Genomic DNA, 25,262 nt, shown 5'->3' on the forward strand with positions numbered 1-25,262 from the left:
GTGTACACAGAGTTTCCTGGATTTGTCTTGGCAGGTAGACTTCCAAATATTTTATGTTGTCTACAGTTACTTTAAATGGAATTTCTCTTTCTATCTCTTGCTGCTGAGCTGTGTTGGTCATGTATAGAAATGCTGATGATTTATGTGGATTTATTTTATATCCTGCTGCTTTGCTAAAGTTGTTCATTTTTTCAAGCAGCTTTTTAGTTGATTCTCTAAGTATACCATCTTATCATCTGCAAAGAGTGATAGCTTTGTTTCCTCCTTGCCTATTCCAATTCCTTTTTCTTCTTATTGCTGAAGCTAACATTTCGAATACAATATTAAATAAAAAAGGTGGTAATGGTCATCCCTGTTTCACCCCTGATCTTACTGGGAAGGCCTCTGACTTATCCCCATCACATGTAATGCTTGCTGATGGCTTTAGGTAGATCCTGCTTATCGTTTTGGGGAAAGCCCCATTTATTCCTATGCTCTCTAGTGTTTTTAACAGGAATGAGACAATCATGTGATTTGGGTTAGTTTTGTTATTGACGTGGTTGATTATGTTGATCGTGTTTCTAATGTGGAACCAGCCCTGCATTTCAGATATCAATCCTACTTGGTCATGTGATTGCCAGAAGAATAAAAGAAAGTTGAGGTCACTACTCGTTAGCCCCCGTAGTTCCCAGAGCCAGAAGGAATCCAGCCAGGAACCCAGGCAAAGGGGGAAGCGTGGATACAAAAAGGTCAGGTCTGGGTCTGTGTTCCTCTAATAGTCCAAACCAGCAGAGTAAGTACCCAGCAGTCAACATCCAAGGAAGTTCAGGGAACCACTGGCTAACATCCAGGGTGGGCAGTGAGTGTGACTGAGAGCAGCTCACTGGATCTTATACAAGGATCACCTAAACTTATTCTAGCAGCATGATCAGGAAAGACTATTCCTGATTTTGACAGGTCTTTTTTTTCCCCTTTTATCTAGGCAGCTAGGTGGTATAGTGGCTAGAGTGCTGGATTTTGAATCAAGAAGTGTTGAGTTCAAATCTTGCCTCTGACACTTACTAGCTATGTGACCCTGGGCAAGTCATTTAGCCTCTGCTTGCCTCAGTTTCCTCATCTGTAAAATGGGGGAAGCCATAGCACCTACCTTCCAGGGTTGCAGTGAGGATATAATTCTTTGTCAAGCTTCAAGTGCTAAATAACAAATGCTGGCTATTATTATTATCATTATTATCATCACCATCATTATTATTTCTTGCCCTCACCCCCAAGCAGCTCAGGAAGGAGAACAGATGGGATAGGATCAAGGAAGAAAGGGACCTCTCTGAACAAGGCTACTGAGAGATGCTTCCTGCCAAGTCTGCTGAAGGAGGCCTGACTCTTCCTGGGACCAGGCAGCAGGGACACTTACTTATCCAGATTTTCATCCAGTGTCTCATAGGAATTTTTGTAGCATTCAATCCTGTTCATGAAGTCTTCTGTGGCTTCATCATTCCCACAGTCAATGTAGTCGGGACTGCCCAGCTTCACTTGCTATGGGAAAGAGAGGAAAGGGGCAGTGAACAGTCCATGGGAAGAAAGAAAATGATGAAGAGAGTTAAACATATTTCCTGCTTTAAGGCCACAGCACTAGTGGGGAAAAGTACCCAGGGAGCAACCCTGCTCAAAACCAGCTCTGTGCATGTGCTGTTCTCAAAGTGCTTTGATTGAACTGATGTTTCTGGAAAATGCGAACATCTCTCCAGGGAGGGTTAAGCCTCCCCCCTCCCCCTTGTCCAATCAGGCAACATCTGTTTTGATAGAGAAAGAGGAACGGGCAGCAGAGAGGGACTAGCAGGGTGGGAGGCTTGAGAAAGATGAAGGGGGTTTCAGGCAGGGCACTAGAGCCTCAGAGGAAGGATGTGGGAAATCAGTTCAGAAAAGGAGGTAGGAGAGGGATTTGTAAAGGGAGGTTGGTGGAGGGGGACATAAAAGAATTTGCCTACTGCAAGAGTGTTGCAGGTCATTGATCCTTGAGTTATGGTATTAGGACTGATTTATAAAAGTGAAGATCTTGGTGGCCCTCAATCCAGGCTGGGTCAGGGCAACTCCTCCCTTTCCCTTGGTGATTTCCTTACCTGATCTCACCAGCTTCTACTCTAGGTACATATAGTAAACCCTCTCCTCCTTTTTGTTTAATGACATAAACATTGTTCCCAGGAAACTCTGGCCATTCTCACGATGCTGAACATAACTGGGTGCATCAGGCAGGCGGTGGGCAACAAAAGAAGAATCCTTTCTTCATGAAGCCAGGGTCTACTCCAACTCTATGCCATGGCCCCCCCCTTAATGCCAAGCAAAGACTCCGGGTTGATTCACTTACCACAATGTTGGCAGCAATGACATCAGGATCCACACAGATTGATTCAACAAAGAAGGTCTGCAGCCTCAATCCAAGGAATTAAGGACCCCCAAGATGGGAAGAAACCGAGACAGAAAAGGGACAAAGTTGGGCGATATGTGTTATCTACTGAGACAACCACTTCAAGCTTAAAATCATGGCTCAGACATCGAGATTCCTTTCTCCCCAGAGAAATTTACTGACCCCAAGGAAGACCTTAACTACCTCAGGATTCAGAGAGCATGAAATCTCTCTACCAGGGAATAAACTATGCTAGGGATTAAACAGTAGGAGGCTCCTCTCTTAATATTAGCTAACATTTATATAGCACTTTAAGTGTTATATGCTTATCATCTCATTTTTGCTTTACAATAATCCTGTGAAGTAAAGGATAATATGATCTGCATTTTATACCAGGAAATCAAGGCACAGAGAGATTAAGTGACTTGCCCAGGGTTATACAACTGGTAAAATTTTAGAAGCAGGATTTGAATTCAGGTCTTCCTGCCTCTCAGTTGAGCATTTTTTTTGGGGGGAGGCAATGAGGGTTAAGTGACTTACCCAGGGTCACATAACTAGTGTCAAGTGTCTGAGGTTGGATTTGAACTCAGGTCCTCCTGAATCCGGGGCCAGTGCTTTATCCACTGTGCCACCTAGCTGCCCTGGTTGAGCACTCTTTTTGCTATGTTAACTAGCTACCTGATGTCTTTTAGAAATATTACTCACATTTGTACTCCAGAAAAAAGTTATATTCCAAAGAGATTTTAAAAAGAGAAAAAAGAAACTATATATACAAAAATATTTATAGCAGCTCTTTTTGTGGTAGGTAAAAATTGAAGTAAGGGGATGCCCATCAATTGGGAAATGGTTGAACACGTTGTGGTATATAATTGTAATGGAATATTATTGTGCAATAAGAAATCACAAGCAGGATGCTCTCAGAAAAACCTGGAAAGATTTATATGAACTGATGCAAAGTGAAGTGAGCAGTACCAGAAGAACATTGTACATAGTAACAGCAACATTATACAATGACCAATTGTGGATGCCTTAGCTGTTTTTAGGATTACAAATGATCCAAGACATACTATTGTGCTGTAAGAAACGATGAGCAGGAGGAGTTCAGGGAAACCTGGAGGGTCTTGCATGGGCTGATGATGAGTGAGACGAGCAGAACCAGAAGAACGTTGTACACAGTATCATCAACATTGGGTGTTGATCTACCGTGATGGACTATATTCTTCTCACCAATGCAATGGTACAGAAGAGTTATAGGGAACTCATGATAGAAGAGGATCTCCAAATCCAGGGGAAAAAAAAAAAAAGAACTGTGGAGTATAGATGGTGAATGAACCATACTATTTCTTTTGTTTTTGGTGCTGTTGTTTTTCTATTTTGAGGTTTTTTGTCATTGCTCTGATTTTTCTCTTATAACATGACTAATGCAGGAAAAAAAGAACCAAACAAACAAAAAAAACCCAAAATGATCCAAGACAATTCCAAAGGACTCATGATGGAAAATGCTCTCTGCTGGGGGCAGCTAGGTGGTGCAGTGGTTAGAGCACCAGCCCTGGATTCAGGAGGACCTGAGTTCAAATCTGGCCTCAGACACTTAACACACTAGCTGTGTGACCCTGGGCAAGTCATTTAACCCCAACTGCCTCACCCCAACAAAAAAAAGCTATCTGCCTCCAAAGAAAGAACTGATATTATCTTAATACAGAATGAAGCATATAATTTTTCTCTTCTTTTTTTCTTTAAGACTTTTTGCACAAAAAGACTAATATGGAAATGTTTTGCATGATTACACTTGTTTAACCTATATCAAGATTGCTTACCATCTTAGGGAGGAAAGGGAAGGATAGAATTTGGAACTCAAAACTTTTTTAAAAAGTTAAAAATTGTTTTTACATGTAATTGAGAAAAACGCTATTATTAAAGTATTTTTTAAAATATTCCTCAAAGCTCAGACTCGAAGAGGATGTTCTTTCCTAGGAAGGGCCTACTCCAGAGCTCAGAAAACAGAAAGGCCCTTCTCTCAAGGTTCAGACAGTGTGCAGCCTTTTTCCTAATAGGGATGGAGCATCAAAGCTCAGAGAGCAACATACCCCTCTCCCAGTGGGTCACAGCCCAGCTAAGGAAGCTAGCTCTGACAAGACTTCCTAATGCACCAGAATTCTTAGTTCAGAGGATAGACCACAAATGAGCCTTGGTAGAGGGACAAGTCATAGGGGCATTAGTGGTCAGAGATGACCACAAGTCACATGAGTCAGGCAGCCAGGGATTCACCTTGTAGCCATTCTCCTCTCCAAATTTAAAGATGGTCTCTCTGCGTTCTCGTGTTGTGTTTGTGGCATCAAAAACCTAGAGTCAAATGGAAGAATATGGCTATAAACAGTCCCTGACGTTTGAAAACAGCAACAAAAGACCCCGGACAGAAGCTATGCTTTAAACATCTGGATTGGAAATAACAGTTCATAACAGCACCAACCAAGACAAACTGGATATTACAGAGAATGGAAAGGAGAGGAGGAATGAGAAAGCTTCAAGGGGATAAAAATGAAGCCACTCCCATGGCAGATTCTGGTTTGAACCACCTGCTTCATCTCCTCAACCCTCTGTCAAAATGAGAACTCCATCCCCGCTCCATGGCCGGAACAAGGATTAGACACACATGCATTTATGAGTACAGAGAGCAGGTGTTCTGTACACAAAGTGCTGGGCTGTCAGAACACCTCTAGAAATAGAGCAGTTCTACTCTGATGATCATGTAGGTGAGATACTGAGCCCCTAGACCCTTTTGTCACTTAGCCAACAAATACTGCCTAGAGGCAGGGCAGGGGAGGGGGTGGGCTACATCCTGGAGAAATCCTGATTTTTCAAAGCTTGGTGAGACATGGTCTATGCCCATCAGGACATCATGAACCCCAAGGCTGGGGCAGATCTGTCAGAAGAGTCAATTCCCAGGGCCCTTCCTCAGAGGCTGGCTTGGGAATTTTTACTCCCTGCTCTAGGATCGGGGATTCTTAACCACTTTTGTGTAATGGATTCCCATGGATCCACAATCTGGTGAAACCTATGGGCTCTTCTCATAATCTTTTGTTTGTTTTTGTTTTTTTGATTTATTTTTTTTTTTTGCAGGGCAATGGGGATCAAGTGACTTGCCCAGGGTCACACAGCTAGTAAGTGTCTGAGGCCAGATTTGAACTCAGGTACTCCTGAATCCAAGGCCGGTGCTTTATCCACCGTGCCACCTCGCCGCCCCCTCATAATCTTTTTAAATACAAAAGATCAAATCCATAGGATTACAAAAGAAATCAATTATATTGAAATACAGCATCAAAATATCAGAAAATCAAGTTCACAGACCCCCAAGTTAAGAACTTCTGCTCTAGACACCAAAAAATAATTGTGATAATAACTCACATTTGCCTTAAGGTCTGCAAAGCATTTTTCAAATCTCATTTGATCCTCACAACAACCCAGTGATGTAGGTACTAATATTATATCCTTTTTACAGATTGAAAGGTTAGGTGAATATATATATATATATATATATATATATATATATATATATATATATATATATATATATATATATATAATCTATATTGGATTGCCTGCTGTCTAGGGGAGGGGGGAAGGGAGGGAGAAAAATTTGAAATTTGAAATCTTATATAAACAAATGCTAAAAACTATCTCTACATGTAACTAGAAAATAATAAAATACTTTCATTAAAAAAAAAAAAAGAAAGGTTAGGTGACTTGCCTACAGCTATAGAACTAGTAAGTGTCTAAGGCAGGATTAGAATCTAGGTCAAATCCTGTGTTCTTTACTACACCAAGGAGAACAGCTCTGACCAACCCTGCAGCTGCCCGAGTCACAAACCATTAAAGCTTTTGATCCTATAAGATGTTAGAACAGCTGCTTCAGACTTAGGGGGGAAAGGACCCAATGAAATTCCATCATCTGCTGGGGTCCAAACTCTCATCCCTGAGAATGGTATAGTTCAACTCTAGGTTTCCTTCTCATAACTCAGAAGCAAGAAAGCAGCTTTCACAAGGAAAATCCTCACTTCCCACAGGGGTCTTGGGATTTGACAGCCTCAGAAGGGAAGAACAGATGAATTCCCCATTTGGGACTCTCAGGGACAGTGAACTGCTTCCCTCCCTCATCTCTTCTTCTTTGCCAGGCAAAGACAGTCCAGCTTGCTCTCTTGCAGTGATAGGTACAGTGTCATCAAAGCACAGGGACAGACAGAAACATGGGAGGTTTTACCTCAAGGATTATCTGAGCTCCAAAGATCCACATGTGGACCACCCAAACATGCTTTTTTCCCCCTTTTCTCTTCTCTCTCTCTTTTTTTTTGGTGGGACAATGAGGATTAAATGACTTGCCCAAGGTCACACAGCTAGTGTCAAGTGTCTGAGGCTGGATTTGAACCCAGGTCCTCCTGAATTCAGGGCCAGTGCTCTATTCCACTGTGCCACCTAGCTGCCCACTAAATATGCTTTTTATACAGACATTCAACCCTTCCCTTGTACACAAGGGTAGGGACTGTGAACTTGAGAAAGGCCCAGTGAAAATGGGTCCTATCAGTATAACTACAAGCTTGCACACTGCGGGAGTGTATGTGTAAGTGGAGCATGAACACATATGCTAGCCTGTGAACCACAGCGGGCTGTCATACTCACTGCTACATGTCCGCCCTCCTCACTGAGGAATTTCCTGACATCTCGGAGGGCTGCCTCTGCACACTGTCTGGGAAAGAGAAAACACCCATGAATATTCTAAATTTGAATCTAGATTAAAGAAAAAAAACCCAAACCTCACAGGCTAAAATAGTCCCTTCAATAACCTAAACATTATCGTTAATGTAAACTTCAATTTTTTCAAAAGGTTTTACTGAAACTTCCTCTGACAAGGACAAATCTTCAACTACACAAAAGAGAAGTAATTGAGCAACAAATGTGAAAACATGTATTAAGGGCCTACTGTAGGTGAGGCGTTGTGCCAAAGTACGAAGATACAAGGATGAAACTGAAGCAGTCCCTGCCCTCGAGGGGCTTCCTTTCTATCAAGGAGACAAGCATCTATGGCTGTAATAAAGCTATATAGCTAAGAGATACAAGGTAACTACTGGGGAGGAAGCACTAGGCTCAGGGGATTAGGGAAGGGCAGGAGGTGGTACTTGACAAGTGCTTTGAAGAAAAGGAGAGATTCTAAGGCATGGAGGTGAGGAGGAAGGAACACATCCTAGTCATGGGGGATAGCCAGTGCAAAAGCAGGATGTGACGGTGTGTGGTATGTGGTGAAAAGGAAAAGCAGAAAATAAATGAATGAGATGAAGAAACAAAAGGCATCACTGATTGTTTTTCATTTGGGGTAGTTGGGTGGTATGAGTTAGTTCCCTACAACTTGATCACCTCTGAGTGGAATGGGAAAATCAAAGTTTTGAACCTTAAGATTTTGATAGTAGATCCTGTCCCAAAGTGATCTGCCTTCCCCTCCACCCAGGATTCTATCCCCAGGGTCCCACCACCATGGCAATCACAGACAGAGCAGCTGCCTCACTAGTATCTCCAGACCACCCCTACTGTGATAGGCAACATGGCCATTCAGGAGATGTTTATGCTAGTTCCCCACTGAGTTCTTCATCATCATCATCATTTATTAGTTTGGCTGGGCAATGAGGATTAAGTGACTTGCCCAGGGTTACACAGCTAGTAAGTGTCAAGTGTCTGAGGCTGGATTTGAACTCAGGTCCTCCTGAATCCAGGGCCAGTGCTCTATCCACTGCGCCACCTAGCTGTCCTGAGTAAGAGTTTAAAGTGTTTTTCTTTTTCTTTTGTTTTTTTGGGTGGGCAATGAGGGCTAAGTGACTTGCCCAGGGTCACACAGCTAGGAAGTGTCAAGTGTCTGAGGCCGAATTTGAATTCAGGTCCTCCTGAATCCAGGGCCAGTGCTCTATCCACTGCGCCACCTAGCTGCCCCCTAAAGTGTTTTTCATACGAAATTTTACAAGTTCAGTCAGCTATCCTGTACATTTAAAGATTTTAAAATGAGAATTTGTTGTCTTCTAGATCAGTGGGCTCCAATTTTTTTGTTTGTTTGACCACTTCCCATATGTCTATATTTACCTCTCTAGAAATCATACACATGTTGTTGTCGCTCAGTCGTGTCCAACTCTTCACGACCCCATTTAGGGTTTTCTTGGCAGACATACTGGAGTGGTTTGCCATTTCCTTTTCCAGCTCATTTTCCAGATGAGGAGACTGAGGCAAACAGGGCTAAATGACTTGTCCAGGGTCACACAGTCAGTAAGTGTTGGAGGCTGGATTTGAACTCAGGCCTTCCTGACTCCAAATGAGCTGGAGAAGGAAATGGCAAACCACTCCAATATTTTTGCCACTGAGTAATAGTTTAACCCTCTTGGGATGCATCTAAGGGCAGATTTGGACTCAGGGAGACGAGTCTTCCCTGTCTCCTGTGCCACCTAGCTGCCTCATATATGTACTGCTATATAAATAAATAAGTGAATTATAAAACAAACACAAAAAGGGAACATTCAAAAGAATGAAATAATGTTTGATGCTAGAGTCACTAGAGAACCAATGCACTTGACTGGATAGGGGAGCGACATGGGCAGACCTATTCTTTAGGAATGGGGAGATGCTAAGGGTGCCCCTGAACTTGTGTGAATTAGTGTCCAGAAGTATAGCAGGAAGCAATGAGAAGGGGGAAGTATGGAAGGAAGAGGGTGGAATGGGAGGTTGGGAGTAGGGGGAGTATCTGTAGCAACTTATCAGTGCCTGCTTATCATGTGCCATTTACTCTGGAGACCAGGTGATGAGCATGTTGGGGAAAGAAGGATGTTGGAATTTTGCCACTGGCATTTGTGCTTAAAATTGTGAGGGCCCAGGGCAGCTAGGTGGCACAGTCGATAGAGCACTGGCCCTGGATTCAGGAGGGCCTGAGTTCAAATCAGGCCTCAAACACTTGACACTTACTTACTAGCTGTGTGACCCTGGGCAAGTCACTTAACCCTCACTGCCCTGCAAAAAAAAAAAATTGTGAGGGGCCAGGGCATAGTTCTGCACTAAGGTGCTGACCTCTGGCTTAGAAGGGAGGAGGATGGGAATTTACAAGAGGGAAGCAGGGGTATGTTTGGGGATAAGGGTAGATGAGATTATATTGGAGACAAGTCCAATATATCACTGGCTACCTCAGGGCAGGTGTGATGGGACCCAACCTCTCACACTCAGATTGTGTGATCATATATCCCTTGGGCTCAGGCACTTCCCCACAAGGGGATACTAGGCCTGCTGGACAATTGTGAATATTAAACAACTTTTCTCTTTATCATCCACATGGGTATCTTTCAGGATATTTGTTGTTTACTAAAATTATCCTTGTTTATTAGGCAAAAATTCACTCTGGCATAGATGAGTTGTGTTTATGTGACCTGAACTTAGTGTTCTTGCCTCTGTACTCACCAGGGATGCTGGATGAAAATGTTCTTAAGGATTTTAATTGGTCTTGGAATGTCACATATGGCTAAAAAAATCATGTTTTATCTTAGGACAGTGACCTGTCTTTTAAAAACCCTGCCTCCTTATAAGTTTGTTTCCAAAGTTATCTTGATTTCTTTGATCTTAATAGAACAGTTGATTCTGGTAGAACTGGCTCTTTAAGTTTTGAAAAATGGGCCGTCTACGGAAGCTTTCACTTATAGAATGAATAGCATTTGGGGCAGCTAGGTGGTGCAGTGGAAAAAGCACCTCAGGAGGATCTGAGTTCAAATTCAACTTCAGACACTTAATACTTACTAGCTGTGTGACCCTGGGCAAGTCACTTAACCCCAATTGCCTCACCCAAAAAAAAACACTCCCCGCCCCCGCCCGCCAAAAAAAGAATGAATAGCATTTAAAAGGTATGCTGTTACCATTATTTTTCATTGTGATCTTGCTTTTTGAATAGCATTTGTTGCTTTTTTACTGTTTTCATTGCCTTCAGCCTGGGCTCATCTCTGGTTTCCATAACTTTTATTAATGCATCTTCCATTGTCCACTTTGTAATATTCCTTCTATTCTTGCTCAGATGTAAAGGCAAATCTTTATTCTTGATGAGATATACCTTTTTGGACATGGCTGTGTGGGACTTTGCTTTGCCTTTCCTAAGGGTTTTATGTTTATTTCTTTCACTTGGGAGGAGGGAAAGTGGGAGGGACAGAAAATAAGTACCTGTTCCTTGAAAAAGATAAAGTAAAAAACTCTTGGCTTAGACACTGACCATGCTGGATCTGTTTTTCCAGGATAAGGGAACCAAGTATTCTCCCTCCTGCCACTTAAACCATGCCTCAGACAATATGGCGTCCTCTTTGCTTGTCTACACACAAAGGTATACTTTACAACTCCTCCCTTCATGGTGACTAAGAACTGGTTCAGAGCCCATTTTCTCAGGTTCTTGGGGATACTTTTGCCCAAACCTTCTGATGTTTTCAGACCTTTATCTGCTATCTCCCTATCTCTCATGGAACCATATTTTAGTCCCATTAACACCTATCATTGCTGAAGATGAGATTTCTTGGTCTAAAGCAACTGGTGAAATCTTTTTGACAGGCCGGCCACTGAGAAGAGGATCAGCACTTTAAAATCAGATTCTAGTTCCTGCTTGGCCACCCCTACTCTGATTTCTAGCTTCTTCCTCAAATGGGAAGAACAACTCTTGCCCCCCCCCCCCCAGGAAGGAAATGACAATACTTTGGGGTCTTCTGAGAAAGGAAGCAAATACATCCAAGATATTCACATCTTGTTCTACACTTTTCTTCCAGGGCAACTGGCTTTCCATTCTTCCAATTTATACACACTAAAAGGTTAAGTCTTATTAGGAAGGCCTACGTTCTCCCAGAAGTGGAAGGAATGGATCCTAAAGTCAACAAGTCAATTCAGTAAGTTTTTATGAAGCACCATCTATGTGCACTGGGATAGAAATTAAATTGAAAAACAGTGCCTGCTCTCAAGGAGCTATAATGGGAAAGGTGACATGCAAACAACTAAGCACAAACTATATTTGTACAGAGTACACTGGCAATAACCTCAGAAGGAAGACACTAAGATTAAGGAGGCCTGGAAAAGGCAGAAACTGAGTTGAGATGCGAAAGAAGCCTAGAAATTTGGAGATGAGGAGTCCCGGTCATGAGAGATTCTGAGCGGTGAAAGTGCCCAGAAGCTAACACTTTGGAGAAATGGTCCCAAAGAGGACCACTTGACAATGACAACTGTGTTCTCTTCTCCAAAGACTATGCCACCGCTGTCAAGAAGAGCATAAAGCCCTGATTGTTTATTGTCCAACACCCCTATCCCACCCATGCCTCTACCAGAAGCCATAGGTAAGGTAGAAAGCCTCATTTTATCCCTAAATTGAACCTGACCTGAGTGCTGGAGTTAAAGCTGTACCTGCAACACACAGATTTCTGTATTTACATTGGAACCATCAGGACACTTCCCAGAGCAATTCAGCTCACTTTCCCTTCCTGTTCAATTCTGGCCCTAGTTCAGGGTCCACATAAAATGTCTGCCCTAAACACTGGAGAAGTGAGAAAGACCAGACTATCCTGCCCTGAGCTGTCGCCCTGCTTCCCAGTCTTACTTGGCCATTCACTCCCAAGGGTCAGTTTGATGTTTACCAGGACCAATGGACCAACTCTCTGGGCTGCCCACCCAACTGCCTGTAACAGTCATTCTTCATCCATTTGGTTTTCCTTGTGTGAATGATTAAACCAAATGATTTTAAGTGATTGTGGTTCTCATTTAGGAGGCTCTGTAACGTGGTGCAATCAGCTACGTCATCTGAAAAAAGAAGCATCTGGAGACTTCACTATCAATCAGCAAGGATTCTTAACCTTCTTTTCAGTCTGGAAAAGCCAGTGGAAATGTGCAAAATAAAATACAAATGATTACAAGGGAACCAATTATATTAAAGTACTTATCAAAATAATTTTTAAAAAAACAAGTTCATTGTGGGGCAGCTAGGTGGTGCAGTGGATAAAGCACTGGCCCTGGATTCAAATACGGCCTCAGACATTTGATACTCACTAGCTGTGTGACCTTGGGCAAGTCACTTAACCCCCACTGCCCTGCCAAAAAAAACCCAAACCCAAAACCAAAACAAAGCAAAGCAAAAAAAAAAAAAAAAAACCACCCCAAGTTCATGGATCCCAGGTTAAGTTGTTGTTCAATCACTTCAGTCGATGTCTGACGCTCCAAGGCCCCCTTTGAAGCTTTCTTAGCAAAGATACTGGAATGGTTTGCTATTTCCTTCTCCAGTTCACTCTACAGATGAGGGAACTGAGGCAAACAGGGTTAGGTGACTTGCCCAGAGTCACACAGCTATTAAATGTCTGGGGCCAGATTTGAACTTAGAAAGGTGGGTTAAGAACTCCTAATATATAGGGAATTCCCTTTTTACCTTGATAAGAGGGGGCCTAAAAGGTAGCAATTTTGCTATCAGATGAAAACAAGTAATATTATCACAGTGGAACCTTGTATTTTCTATACCTTTCAACCAACTGAATGATGGTTAAAAGATGAGGCCTACTGGAAAATATCACTTGTGAAAGCCTGCTGGTTCCCTTTTCAAACCTTCACCAAGGATGCCCTGGTGGTATAGGCGGATTTTTAAAAATAAAAATAAAAATGTTAATTACGCCAAGCTCCTCATCTTTTTAATGACACTATCCTTCTGTTGGTAATGCTGTATAGCCCTGAGTCATGCGATACCATGGTCTTCAAAGAATTAAAGTTCAAGGTCACAAAAGGTCAATGCATGAGAGGCTGATGACAATGAAGAACAACACAGAAATGAAGGACTGAAGGGAAATAAAATGATGGGCTGGTCATGTAATGAGAACAAGGTGGGAGGAAGACCCTTTCCCCTTAATTAACACCTAATCAAAGGTTAATCTTAAAAATCTTCATAGCAAGCCAAGCCCTATCTCTTCTTTCTTGGTCCTCTACTAGGGGAAAAAAAGGGCTTCAACTTACTTTCTGATTTTCAAGCCTTCTTCATTGTCCGGAAGAAAGAACTCAAAAGATCTATATGTCTTCACCAGGTCTCGACGATACTGACCAACATTAAATTCTGAGATGAAAAAAGAAAGTCTCAAAACAGTAGAGCAAGTGGGAGTGCCAACATCTCTAAGAACAGTCCTTTGACAGGCCACCTGGCAAGGTGCCCCATTGGCAGAAGACCCACTCCCTTATCAGAGTCGGGGTCAGGTTTGCCTCCTCTAGGAGTATCTATAAGGACCACAGGCCCTTTCGTGCATTATAATGACTGCTCTGCTTTTTCCCTTGGGCCCCTGGTGGGGCTCCTGCTATGCTTCTTCTAATCAGTTCACCCCAATTCAGCATAGAGGCTTCTCCATGACTCAGAACCATGAAGGCCTGAATGTTCTGCCAGGGACCAGAATAAGTGTATTCCAAATTTCATCCTCTGCCCTCCATCCCTGGTACCTTCCAGTGTACTCAACTCTGTGATCCCCTAGAACAAGTGATGATTCACAATCAAAGACTTTAGGCTTGAGGCATTTCCTAAGGAACAGCGATGCCTCTCAATCCTCCCAAATACCAAAACCAATGAGATGCCCAGACCTATCTAGATCCAGAGGGTAAATTGACGTCATGGTATCTGGGCAGTCCACCCCCGCACAATCTCCAGGAAGTCTTTCCTTAGACCCAGGGAACCTTCTCCACAGGTGTTCATCAGCACTACTCTCTGGCCACAGTGCAAGGTGTGAAGGTACCCACCCCCAGCGCTTCCCAAGGCTTAAAGGGCTCCTTTTTCTGGATCCTCTGAATGTAGGTAGGAGGGGAGAAGGTATGGTATACATGATGCTATGTTACTGTGGATTAATCCTTTAATGTGGATTAGCCATTAAAGTTACAAACATGGTCTGCAAACAATGATGTGGAACAGGGATTTTAGCTTCAGCCTACAAGCCTGACTTCCAATAGATTCATAAGATTTCCTCCAAATAAAATTGAAAGCTTACACCAAAGTCTTCCTATCATATCTCACCATGCTACGGAACTGACCCTGGGTTCCCAAAAGTGATGCCTGTGGACCAGCCTACCTAAGCGTGGAGAAACTCATTATCAGAAGCTTGTCACTAAGCAACTCATTTGGGAGGTTTCTAGCTCTATGAATGGAGGAAGTAACTACACCAGAACTCATGCACCTTTCAAAGTACCAAGGAATAAAGTGGAAAATAAGACTATCGCTCCTCAGATTTCAAGTTGGTTTCAGGGAATAGTAAGATAATGTCAGTATTTTCATAACCTGGTTCTTGGGAAGACACAAACACAGTGACCAACCATCAGCCCCTTGACTAGGCCTGTCAGACCATCTACACAAGGGGCTGCTTCCTTCCAGAAGGACCAGTATTAAGAGTCCAGCTCAGAGAGAGGATAAATCATGACCCATATACTGAGTGAGGTTTCCCTGGCCCTCACCTCTGGTTGGGACACCAATCCAGTTTAAGTAGCGTGTCAGCTTCTTGGAGATATAGGTCTTCCCTCGAGCTGGCAGGCCCACCATGACGATCAGTGTGGGACAATTGGTCACACAGACTGGAAGAGAGAAAGACACAGGTGGTCAGCATCTGTTCTTGCCACAGGAAGGAAGCCTTGGGACCACAGTCTGGAACAGCCTCGGTCTCACACACCCAATGAAGATCTGCCTGGGGCTCAGCAACACCCAATGCCTGTCCATATGTGTAATGCCCAGTGACCTTTGGACACTCTTACATTTAGATTTTGTCTTTCTATCCACAGCTCCTAGCATTGTCTTATGCACACAACATTTGATTAAAGCTTACTGACTCGAATATGTACTTTGAACAGAGAGACACACATAAGGGACATGCAGCTGGAGAAGGGTGGAGGGAGTGAGAGCCCTAAGGGCAAAAAGTAATGAAGGTGGGGCAGCTAGATGGCACAGTAGATAAAGCACCTGCCCTGGATTCAGCAGGACCTGAGCTCAAATCTGGCCTCAGACACTTGACACTAGCTGTTTGACCATGGTAAAGTCACTTAACCCTCACTGCCCCCACCCCCAAAAAAGTGATGAAGTCACTGCTCTGTCGGGTTCTAGGTTTTCTTTCTTACATATTACAGGTGGGAGAGGGTTCCATGGAGTCCCAACACAGAGAGACCCCCAAACCATCAATAAATTAAACGAAAGGGGGCAAATAATAAAAGACAGTCCAGGAAGCCAAGCACCCCTTGGTTGTCCAGATCCTATTTAGGGCAGCTGGGTAGGAAGAGCCACCAGTGGGGGTGCCTTTCCTCATCATTTTCCTCCAACCCTGCCCAAGTTGGCAACCCAGACCTCATTAGGGCAGTGGGCTAGGAAGAGCAACATAGTGTGCTTATACCACTTGGAAAACTGGAAGTCACTATTTTCTCCCTCTCTCTGCACCCCTGTGAATGGTGATATTTGATGTTGCCGTTGATGCTGGAAGAAACTTCAGGGCAACCTTCCTGTCATGGATGCCTTCCGCAAGCCCTATTTAGTATGCCAAACTCTATAGTTGCCTCTAGAAACCTCCTATAACTCATTTTCACCATAAGCTCTTTAGTTCCCACTTATTTGGGTTTTTCTCCTGAGTCTTCAGCCAGGAGAAATTCTTCCCTCTGGGACCAAGGGACTGAAACCAGACACCCCCAAGGAGATCCCACCAGGTGGCCTCAGCAGTGCAGTCTGACTGAGCAGGGCCCAGCCTAGGCAACCTCCCCAGACTCGGGCAAGGGCTTGTCTTCCCCTGGAGAAGTGTAGTAACAAGACAAATAACCCTGACCTGGAGGCTAGGAAATTTAGCCATTAGTCTAGGCTTATCATAAACTCCCTAAATACTTGGAGGTAAATCTGTTCCCTTCTCAACACCTTAGCACTTTGAGGTTTGGTATTTTGGGGCTGGTTTTTTTTCCCCCCTTTTTTGGTAATATGCTTAGGCTAGATAAAACAATCTCTGAAGTCCCTCAGGCTCTGATGTGCTATGAATCCATAGGACCTGTTTGCTTCCGCTGTGTTGCCTGACCAGTTCCCTTGGCTGATTTCCCGGCCAAGAACAGCAGTTGCTCCATCACCTTTGGGTTTGGGGGTGGAGTAGGGACACTATGGGGGCCCCCTGGGGAGCACTTGCTCCATCATGGGTCAGAGAGAAGCACCTGCTCCACCAGAAGCAGAGCATAAACTATGCACAAGGCTTTCAAAAGAAAAAAAAGCCACAAATGACTCAGGAGGAAGAAAAACAAGTTGAGCAATGAATTGCCTTCTGGAGCCAAATGGTGAAAGCCTTGAACTGGGGGGAGGGGATGAAGACTCTACTCTAAGCACAAAGACAGTATTTCAGTCTCAGCTTTTCTGGAAGCAAAGAATAAACTACTACACTGTTTCCCCAGCCCCCAACCAGTGAATTAACTACCCCCCCCATCCACCCGTCATTATTAACAGTGGACATTCGACATTCACAGAGCACTTTTAAGACTTGTCAAGCATTTTTAATAAGTTCTCTTACGTAATTTTCCCAACAACATAATGAAGAGAAGATTAGATTTGAATTAGATCCTGGTTCTAAATTCTGTCTTTGTTAATACTACCTGTGTGACCTTGGGGGCAAGTCACAACCTCCCTGATTCTATTTCTTCACTTGTAAAATAAGAGAGTTGACAAGGACCTCTAGAGTCCCTAACTAGCTCTAAAATGATGAATAAGCACTAGATTTTATCTAAATGAAACTGATGATCAGAAATATTGTGATATGAATTAAGTCATGTGATAAGATTTATTAGGATATTAATTCAATTCTCATCATATTCCAAGTCCAGTGCCCTGTCCCCTACACTTCCCAGCCTCCTAAACCATACTGGTAGAACACATTACTCAAACACACATCCCCTTCCCAATCTACACCACTTGGGCTTACAGCTAGAAAGTTTGTTCATGTCTGCCACGTTACTCCGAGATGTTGTTATACACATTCACACAATACAAGACAAATGTTTATCGAGCACTTTCTGCACACAGAAGACCATGCAGGGCACTGGAAGACTTTCAGAGTTTAGATAAGATGGTGCCTGTCCTCATAGAGCTCAATGTCTGAGAGAGGGTGAGGGAGGGTGTGTGTGTGGTATAACATCATAGGGGCCTATAACATACAATATTACTGACACTCTTCATAGACTTACAAAGCACAGTGTTTGTATGAGCTCAAAGAGGGAGGCTATTATGGATGGGGATAGAAATGAGGACAAGATTCCTAGTGGTGTGGGTTATTTCAGCTGGGCTTTCACAGATGGGTAAGAATATAACAAATAAAGGGCAGGAGAGAGGGAGAATGTGAGCAAAAGCATTAAGTATATAAGAACACAAGGGAAATTAAGTGAGAGTAGCAGAGTCAACCAGTTTGCTTGGAGCATAGTGTTAAGCAATAAGGCTAGAAGCTAGGGTAATGTCAGATTGGAGGGCACTGAATGTCAGACCAAGAATTTTGGGCTTTACCAGGCGAATGATAGGGAACATGGCCAGATGTCTGCATAAGGAATGTTAGTTTGACGGGAGGGAGGAGAACAGAGAAGTAAAGACCTGTAAGGAGGTGACTGAAACACCTCTCCTACCAGTCCTACTGCTGCCACTGCTACTACTATAACTAATTGTTCAGCTGTGTCCTACTCTTCATGACCCCATTTGGGGTTTTCTTGTCAAAAATACTAGAGTGGTTTGCCATTTCCTTCTCTGGCTCATTTTACAGATGAGGAAACTAGGGCAAACATGGTTAAGTGACTTGCCCAGGGTCACACAGTGCATGTCTAAGGCTATATTCGAACCCAGGTCTTCCTGATGACAAGCCCAGTGCTCTATCTACTGCATCACCTACATGCCTATCTGTACTCGGGTGGTAGCAATGTGAATAAAGTGGAAACTCCTCAAGAAGAGAAAGAGAGAGAGAGAGAGAGAGAGAGAATAAAGTGGAAGGAGAGCTACAAAAGACGTTTCAGGGCTTGGAAATGATCTGTTTATGAAAGGGGAGGGAGAGGGAAGAGTTACTGATAACACCAAGCCTTTCAAGCCAGGATGTGGAGAAATGAGAACTAAAGACAGGAAGCTGGGTTTGGGCTGTGTTGAGTCTGAAGTGGCAATATAAAGTATAACGTTCAGGTGGATATATCCAGCATGCACCGGGAGAAGCAGTGCTGAAGAGAAAAGATGGCTCTGAGTCATTAGTCAATGAACGTTGTTTGTCCTTCAGGAGGTGACTGGATTACAGAGAATTGGATTGAAGTGAGGGAGGCCCAAGTCAATGAATAAGCCATAGGAGTTAATAGTATGATCAAGGCAAAGATTGTGGAGAGAGGAGGCAAGAGGGCTAAGGGCAGACTCTTGGGGAATATATACATTAAAATGATAAGTGGAAGAGGCTGCAAATCTCCTCATTTTACAGATGAGAAAACTGAGGGACAGAGAGTTTAAGTGACTTGCCTAGGGTCACACAGCTAGTTAATTTAAGTGAGGAAGCATTTGAAATCAGGTCTTCCTGCCTCCAAGTCTAGCACACTAGCCATTATTCCCCCTAGCTACCAGCCAGGTGTGGTGTCTCTAAAGCCAAGGGAGAAGAGACTGACAGGATTGGCAGGTCAAATTGTGAAATATTGCTGAGAAGTCAAGGAAGATAAAAGTTTAAAAAAAGGGTCACTGGATTTGGGAATCAGCATTTCGCTGCGTATATCCAAGATAACAGTTTCAGTAATGGTAGGAGCTGAGGCCAAGTTTACAATGGTTTAAAGAGAGAATAAGTAAAGAAGCAAAAGTATAAGGTGGAGAAGATTGATTTTTGTTTTTTTGTAAAATTAGCAGTAAAACCAAGGATAGACATTGGAAGATAGCTAGATCAGGGGCTAGGAAGAGGAACATGCCATTCTATCCTACTACCAGTCACCTGTCTTAGCCTGCCTCCACAAGGGTTCCTTCCCTTCTCTAGCCCCCCTAGTTATCCAGTACACAGTGCTGATGAAGGGTCCAGGTGGAGTCAAATCACTAAGAGATGTGAAGATAAACCAACTCCCACCTGATCCTACCCTGCCCAACAGAGCAATTCTGTGCACTTGATGGCATTATTCAAACCCCATAGTCTGTTCCCTCACTTCCCAACCCCTTATTCAAAGTCCCCTTCACCCAGTCCCTCTAACATCCCACTTAACCATCCCTTGGCAACTGTGCTCTCTGGAATGCTGGCTCCAAAAGTAACAAACCTGCTCTCAACTTAAACCTTTTTGTTTCCTGCTCCTCCCATCTTTCTTGTTTTAATTTTTGTTTTCAGTTCCAAATTCTCTCCCTTCCTCCATCCCCTCCCTGATCCATTGAGAAGACAAGAAATAATTCCCACTGTGTAAGTCATTCCATCTTCTTGTACTCCCTGAAAGCCGGCTCCCTTCTAACAATACAGCTTAGCTTCTCTAGTCACCCTTTTCAGCACTGGTTGTACTTTCACTCATCCTTCACTCTGGTCAGACGCTGAGGAGTAGAAATATTCATTGTACTCCATAGCCACTTCTAGGCCCTTCCTCTGCCTCCATCACTCAGAACAATCTCTTCCTTTGAAGTTCACTCAATCCATACTTAGCAACCAATGAAGATTCTGGTAACTGTTATCTGTTAACCTGCAGGGCACCCCCTTTCTTTCCTCAGTGAGTTGCTGGTTCAGTTTTTCCTCCCCAATTCCTGCCCTCATTCTAAGGGACTAACATACATATTGACATTCTATCAAACACTCCTACTTCCCTGTTCCTTAACTTACTCATTTGCAATGACTTAACTTGCTTACACCCCAGCACAGCTACACAGAGATAGAACCTTGATCTTGACATCAGCCATATGTGCTCCATTTCCACCCTCATGAATCCATTATCACCACGACCTCCTATCCCTCTTCCCCTCAGTTCTTTCCCAGATCACCCTATACACTGGCTAACATTTCCTTCTCTTTCTCATCTCGACCCCTTGGTGAACCAGTTCAACTCTACATTGTCTGCTTTTCTCGAGTCCTTTGCCTCTGATTTTGCCCTGCTGAGCCTGTCCTTGGTATACCTTAATCATCTGCTACCTTTGCTCCTCTTCACATGCTGCTGAATAAAGCCAGGAACCACTACCACCACCATCACCACCATCACGCAACTGTGCTGACTAGGTCCGCTAAAAATTTATGTTATATAATACCAATTGGGCCTTCCAGCAAGGCAATCCTTTTACACATCTCTGATTTATTAACCCATACACAACAGCACCTTTTCCAAATCTTTTCATCCCTCCTCAAACTTCCCATGGTTCCTCCTCTTTACTGAGAACCTTTCTTCATATTTTACTGGGGAAGGGGCGGGGGAGAGAAATGGAAGTCACTTTCCAAGAGCTCCCTTTTATCCTTTCTTCTTTCATATCACTCAAATAACTTTCAGCACTCCTGTCTGGATACCTCCTCCTTCACCCCTGTCTCACATGAAGAAGCTGCCCTTCCTGCCAAGGCTAACCTCTCTACATGCACAAATAATCCCATTCCATTCCATTTTCTCCAGAATCTATCATCTCTATCACTTCTACTCTCTCACTAATCTTCAATCCCTCCATGTCTACTAGCTGCTTTCCTGCTTCCTACAAATATACCTAAGTCTCACCCGACCTCAGAAAACCCTCTTTTAATCCATCCATATCCACTAGCTATCAACCCCTATCTCTCTTCCCCACTGTGATGAAACTCTTTGAGAAAGTCATCTACAATCAGTGTCTCTATCTTTTTTTTTTTAAGTGGGGCAATGAGGGTTAAGTGACTTGCCCAGGGTCACACAGCTAGTAAGTGTCAAGTGTCTGAGGCCAGATTTGAACTCAGGTACTCCTGAATCCAGGGCCAGTACTTTTATCCACCACCTAGCTGTCCCCACAATCAGTGTCTCTAAATGCTTTCTTCTCATTCTTTTCTTAGTTCTTTGACCTTATCATTCAAAGAAAACTGCTCTCTCCAAAGTTATCAATGATCTCTTACTTGTCAAATCTCATGATCTTTTCTTTCTTCAGTCTTCTTGACCTCTCTGCACCCTCTTGACACTTGATTACTCTCTTCTCCTTGATATTCTCTTCTCTCTAGGTTTTCATGACATTATCACCTGATTCTCCTACCTAACTTACTGTTCCTTCTCAGGATTCTTTGCTGGGCCTTCACACGTGAAGATCCATGGGTGTCCCACAGGGCTCTGTCCTTAGTCCTCTTTTCTTCTTCTTCTCCCTCTATACTATTTTACCTTGTGATCTCATCAGCTCCCCTGAATTCAATTATCACTGCTATCCTCATGGTTTTCAGATCCACTAACCCAGCCCTCACCATCTTGCACCTCCGGCCCTCTATTAGAGATCTCAAACTAGATGCCCTGTAGACATTTTAAACTCAACATGTCCAAAACTGAGCTGATTATCGTCTCCCTCCAAGCCTTCCCTTCGGGAAATTACCCTATTTTCTTCCAAGGGCCCTTCCATCCTTCCAGTTACCCAGAGACTTATAACCTAGGTGTCCTATACAACTCCTCACTCTCCTCTCACCCTATAGAGTCAATCTTCTGCTAAGTCCTGTCAATTCTGCCTTTGTGTCATTTACTCATATATTTCCTCTCTAACACACGTCCCCTTTCCCCCTCTGACAGTCAAGGAAGACACAGGTTACAGGGCCTGGCACACAGTAGGTACTTACTAAATGCTTGACTGATTTATTTCATAAACGTGTGAAAGAGCCAGTAATGGAGGGAGTCTGAAGAAGGTGGTTTGAGAGAGAGGACTGTTGAATCAAGACCTTAGAGAAGGAAGTAAGGAATAGGATCAAGGTAAAAGGGATTGACCTTAGAAGCAGAGATAGTTCTTCTGCCATTGGAATGAAAGAAAAGGGAAAGAGAGGGCATTGGTAATTTTAGAGAAATGCAGGAATGAATCTGAGGGAGCCCGTGTTACAGAACCACAGAATCTTAATCAAAAGGGACCTCAGAAGCCAATTAGTGTCCAACCTGCACCAAAGAGAAGCCTCTACAACATGTGCTTATCCTGCCTTTGCTTGAATACTTCCAGTGAGGAAGAACCCACCGCCTCTTGAAACAGAACATTTTACTTTTGAATCCTTCTAGTTGCTATTAAACTTCTCCATATATCAAGCCTCAATTTGCCTCTTTGCAACTTTTTTTGGGGGGGGCAGGTGTAACGATTAGAATGACGCCACCAGCTGGAGACTTACTGTAGGAAAGCTCCAACGTGAGGAGAGGGGCCTCTGAGGGCAAGACCATGCCATGTGGCTTTCTTTGGCATCAGGAAGTGACTTCCTGACGTTGGCTTATGGGAAAAAGGGGGAGGCTGGTGCGCTGGCATGCTCTCTTTCCTGAGGACTCTGGTGGAGAAGGGAGCTACAAATGCATTCTCCCTTTAATAGATAGAGGAATCTAGGCCTTTCTCTCTCTCTTTACAAAATTCTTATTCTCCTTAATAAATGCTTAAAAGTCTAATAACTCTTGCTAAAGCTTATAATTTATTGGCAACCACTCATTAGATATTTTAGACAGTATAGCTAGAATTTTAGTCCTTACCCGGGGCAATGAGGGTTAAGTGACCAGGGTTACACAGCTAGTAAGTGTCAAGTGTCTGAGGCCGGATTTGAACTCAGGTCCTCCTGAATCCAGGACTGGTGCTTTATCCACTATGCCACCTAGCTACCCCTCAACTTTTTTTTTTTTTTTGGTGGGGCTGTAGGGGTTAAGTGACTTGCCCAGGGTCACACAGCTAGCAAGTGTCAAGTGTCTAAGGTCACATTTGAACTCAGGTCCTCCTGAATCCAAGGCCGGTGCTTTATCCACTGTGCCACCTAGCTACCCCCTCAACTTTTTTTTTGGGGGGGGGGGCAGGGCAATGGGGGTTAAATGACTTGCCCAGGGTCACACAGCCAGTAAGTGTCTGAGGCCGGATTTGAACTCAGGAACTCCTGAATGCAGGACCAGTGCTTTATCCACTGCGCCACCTAGCCACCCCCTCAACTTCTTTTTGACAGAGAAACTCAGAGCCCTGGTGTAGGTGCCGAGAAATCAAATGATGAGGGTAACCCAAGGATTTAAATTAGCAAGTAAGGATGATAGAACAGAAAAAAAACGATTCCAGAATAGTAGCTAGTGAAACACAGAAATGGCAGACTATGGCATGAAGACTTACTTGATATAGATGAAGCCAGAATGGGGAAGATTGATTTGGTAAGAAAGGTCAAGGCACCAAGTCACAGTGACTGTGAAGAATCTGTTTACTGTGAGTGGGAAAGTTGGAAGGAAGAGATGTTGTGGAATCTCAAAGTTCAAAATCTTAGAGGTAACAGAATTCTGAGAAATGGTGAGATCTATGATGTGGCCATTTTGGAATGTGACTAAAGTAGAGGAGGGAAGATCACTGGAATCTCTCCACTGCATAGATGAACAAATATGGCCATGCCTACCATTGCAGGCAGAGCAGGGAGTTTGGAGAATAAGGAGGGAAAACCAAATAGACCGCTTTTCTAATCTTTGCTATAAGAAGCTGAATAAGCTCATATGTTTTGAAATGTAAGGCCTTCTTGCTCTACCCCCAGAGCCAGAAGCCTCTCTTCAAGCTTCAGCCAAGAGGGCTTTAGGAACCTGGAACTAAAAGCTGTTTACTGACTTTTTCTGTAATAGCATTCTCAGCAGGACAAAGGCATCGGATCTGCGAAGAGAGAAGCCTTCGATTCAATGGCTATTTCTGAAGGGACAGGGGAAAAGCAAGGTCAACCCTTGCCTGTAAAGTTGCAAAGCAATATACTCTGTCCTTCTTACTCTTTCCCAATGAATAATTTTTAAAAATTTGAAAAAACAAACTTGCAGCTACATAATATGGCAAAACAAATTCCTCTATTAGATACGTCCAGAAATGTCTATCTCTGCATTTTTAGGTCTGTCACCTCTTTGATAGGAGGTGAAGGGCTTGTTTCATCATCACTCTTTTGGACTCAAGGCTTATCATTACATTGATCGGAGTTCTAAACTCTTTTAAAAACTTTTTCTTTACAATGTTGTTTTCATTTTATAGATTGTTCTAATCCCAGCTCACTTTGATCTGTCAGCTCAGTCTTCTCCATCCTTTGAAATTATTTACTTAATAATTTCTTATGTCACAATAATATTCCATCACATACAATTTGTTTAGCCATTCCACAATCCCAAAGGACTATTGATGAAACATACTATTCACCTCCAAAGAAAGAACTGGTATTGATGGAACACAGACTGAAGCATGCTATTTTTTCACTTTCTTTCATTTTTTTCTTATTCAAGTTTTCTTATACAAAATGACTAATATGGTAATGTTTTACATAATTGTACATGTACAAGCTATATCTAATTGCTTACCAACTCAGGGAAGGGGGAAGGGAATAAGGGATAAAAATTGGAACCCCAAACTATAAATAAAAATGTTTATTACTTTAAAAAAATGTGTTTAACCATTCCAATAGGACATCCCCTCATTTTTTTAATTCAACCTTCCCCTCTCTACCCATTGAGAAGACAAGAAAAAAACTTATTACAAATGTGTACAGTCAAACAAAACAAATTCCTGCATTAACCAAGTCCAAAAAATAAAATAAAATAAAATGTTTTAATCTGTACTCTAAGCTAATCAGCTTTCTATCTGGAGAGGGAGAGCATAGTTCATTATTAGTCCTTTGGAATTTTTGTTGGTCGTGTTGATTGGAGTTCCTAAGTCTTTCAAAATTGTTTATCTTTACAATATTTTTATTATATTAATTGCTCTCTGGTTCTGCCC

At 43.0% G+C, this 25,262-nt stretch overlaps 1 protein-coding gene across 4 annotated transcripts in view; it reads right to left on the reverse strand.

The window, feature by feature from the left end:
- The window catches only part of PFKFB4 (6-phosphofructo-2-kinase/fructose-2,6-biphosphatase 4), a 75,887-nt gene that overhangs the window by 29,302 nt on the left and 21,323 nt on the right, over window positions 1-25,262 (reverse strand). For all 4 annotated transcript variants that reach the window (XM_043975812.1, XM_043975811.1, XM_043975813.1 and 1 more), the window contains exons 2-7: window positions 14,876-14,992; window positions 13,406-13,502; window positions 7,055-7,121; window positions 4,649-4,723; window positions 2,342-2,398; window positions 1,391-1,512 (exon numbers count right to left, since the gene is read on the reverse strand). In XM_043975812.1, the coding sequence (XP_043831747.1) occupies window positions 1,391-1,512; window positions 2,342-2,398; window positions 4,649-4,723; window positions 7,055-7,121; window positions 13,406-13,502; window positions 14,876-14,992 (535 nt within the window). The remainder of the gene's footprint in view (window positions 1-1,390; window positions 1,513-2,341; window positions 2,399-4,648; window positions 4,724-7,054; window positions 7,122-13,405; window positions 13,503-14,875; window positions 14,993-25,262) is intronic.

Source organism: Dromiciops gliroides, chromosome 1 (assembly GCF_019393635.1).
Source record: "Dromiciops gliroides isolate mDroGli1 chromosome 1, mDroGli1.pri, whole genome shotgun sequence".
Classification (NCBI taxonomy): Eukaryota; Metazoa; Chordata; class Mammalia; order Microbiotheria; family Microbiotheriidae; genus Dromiciops; species Dromiciops gliroides.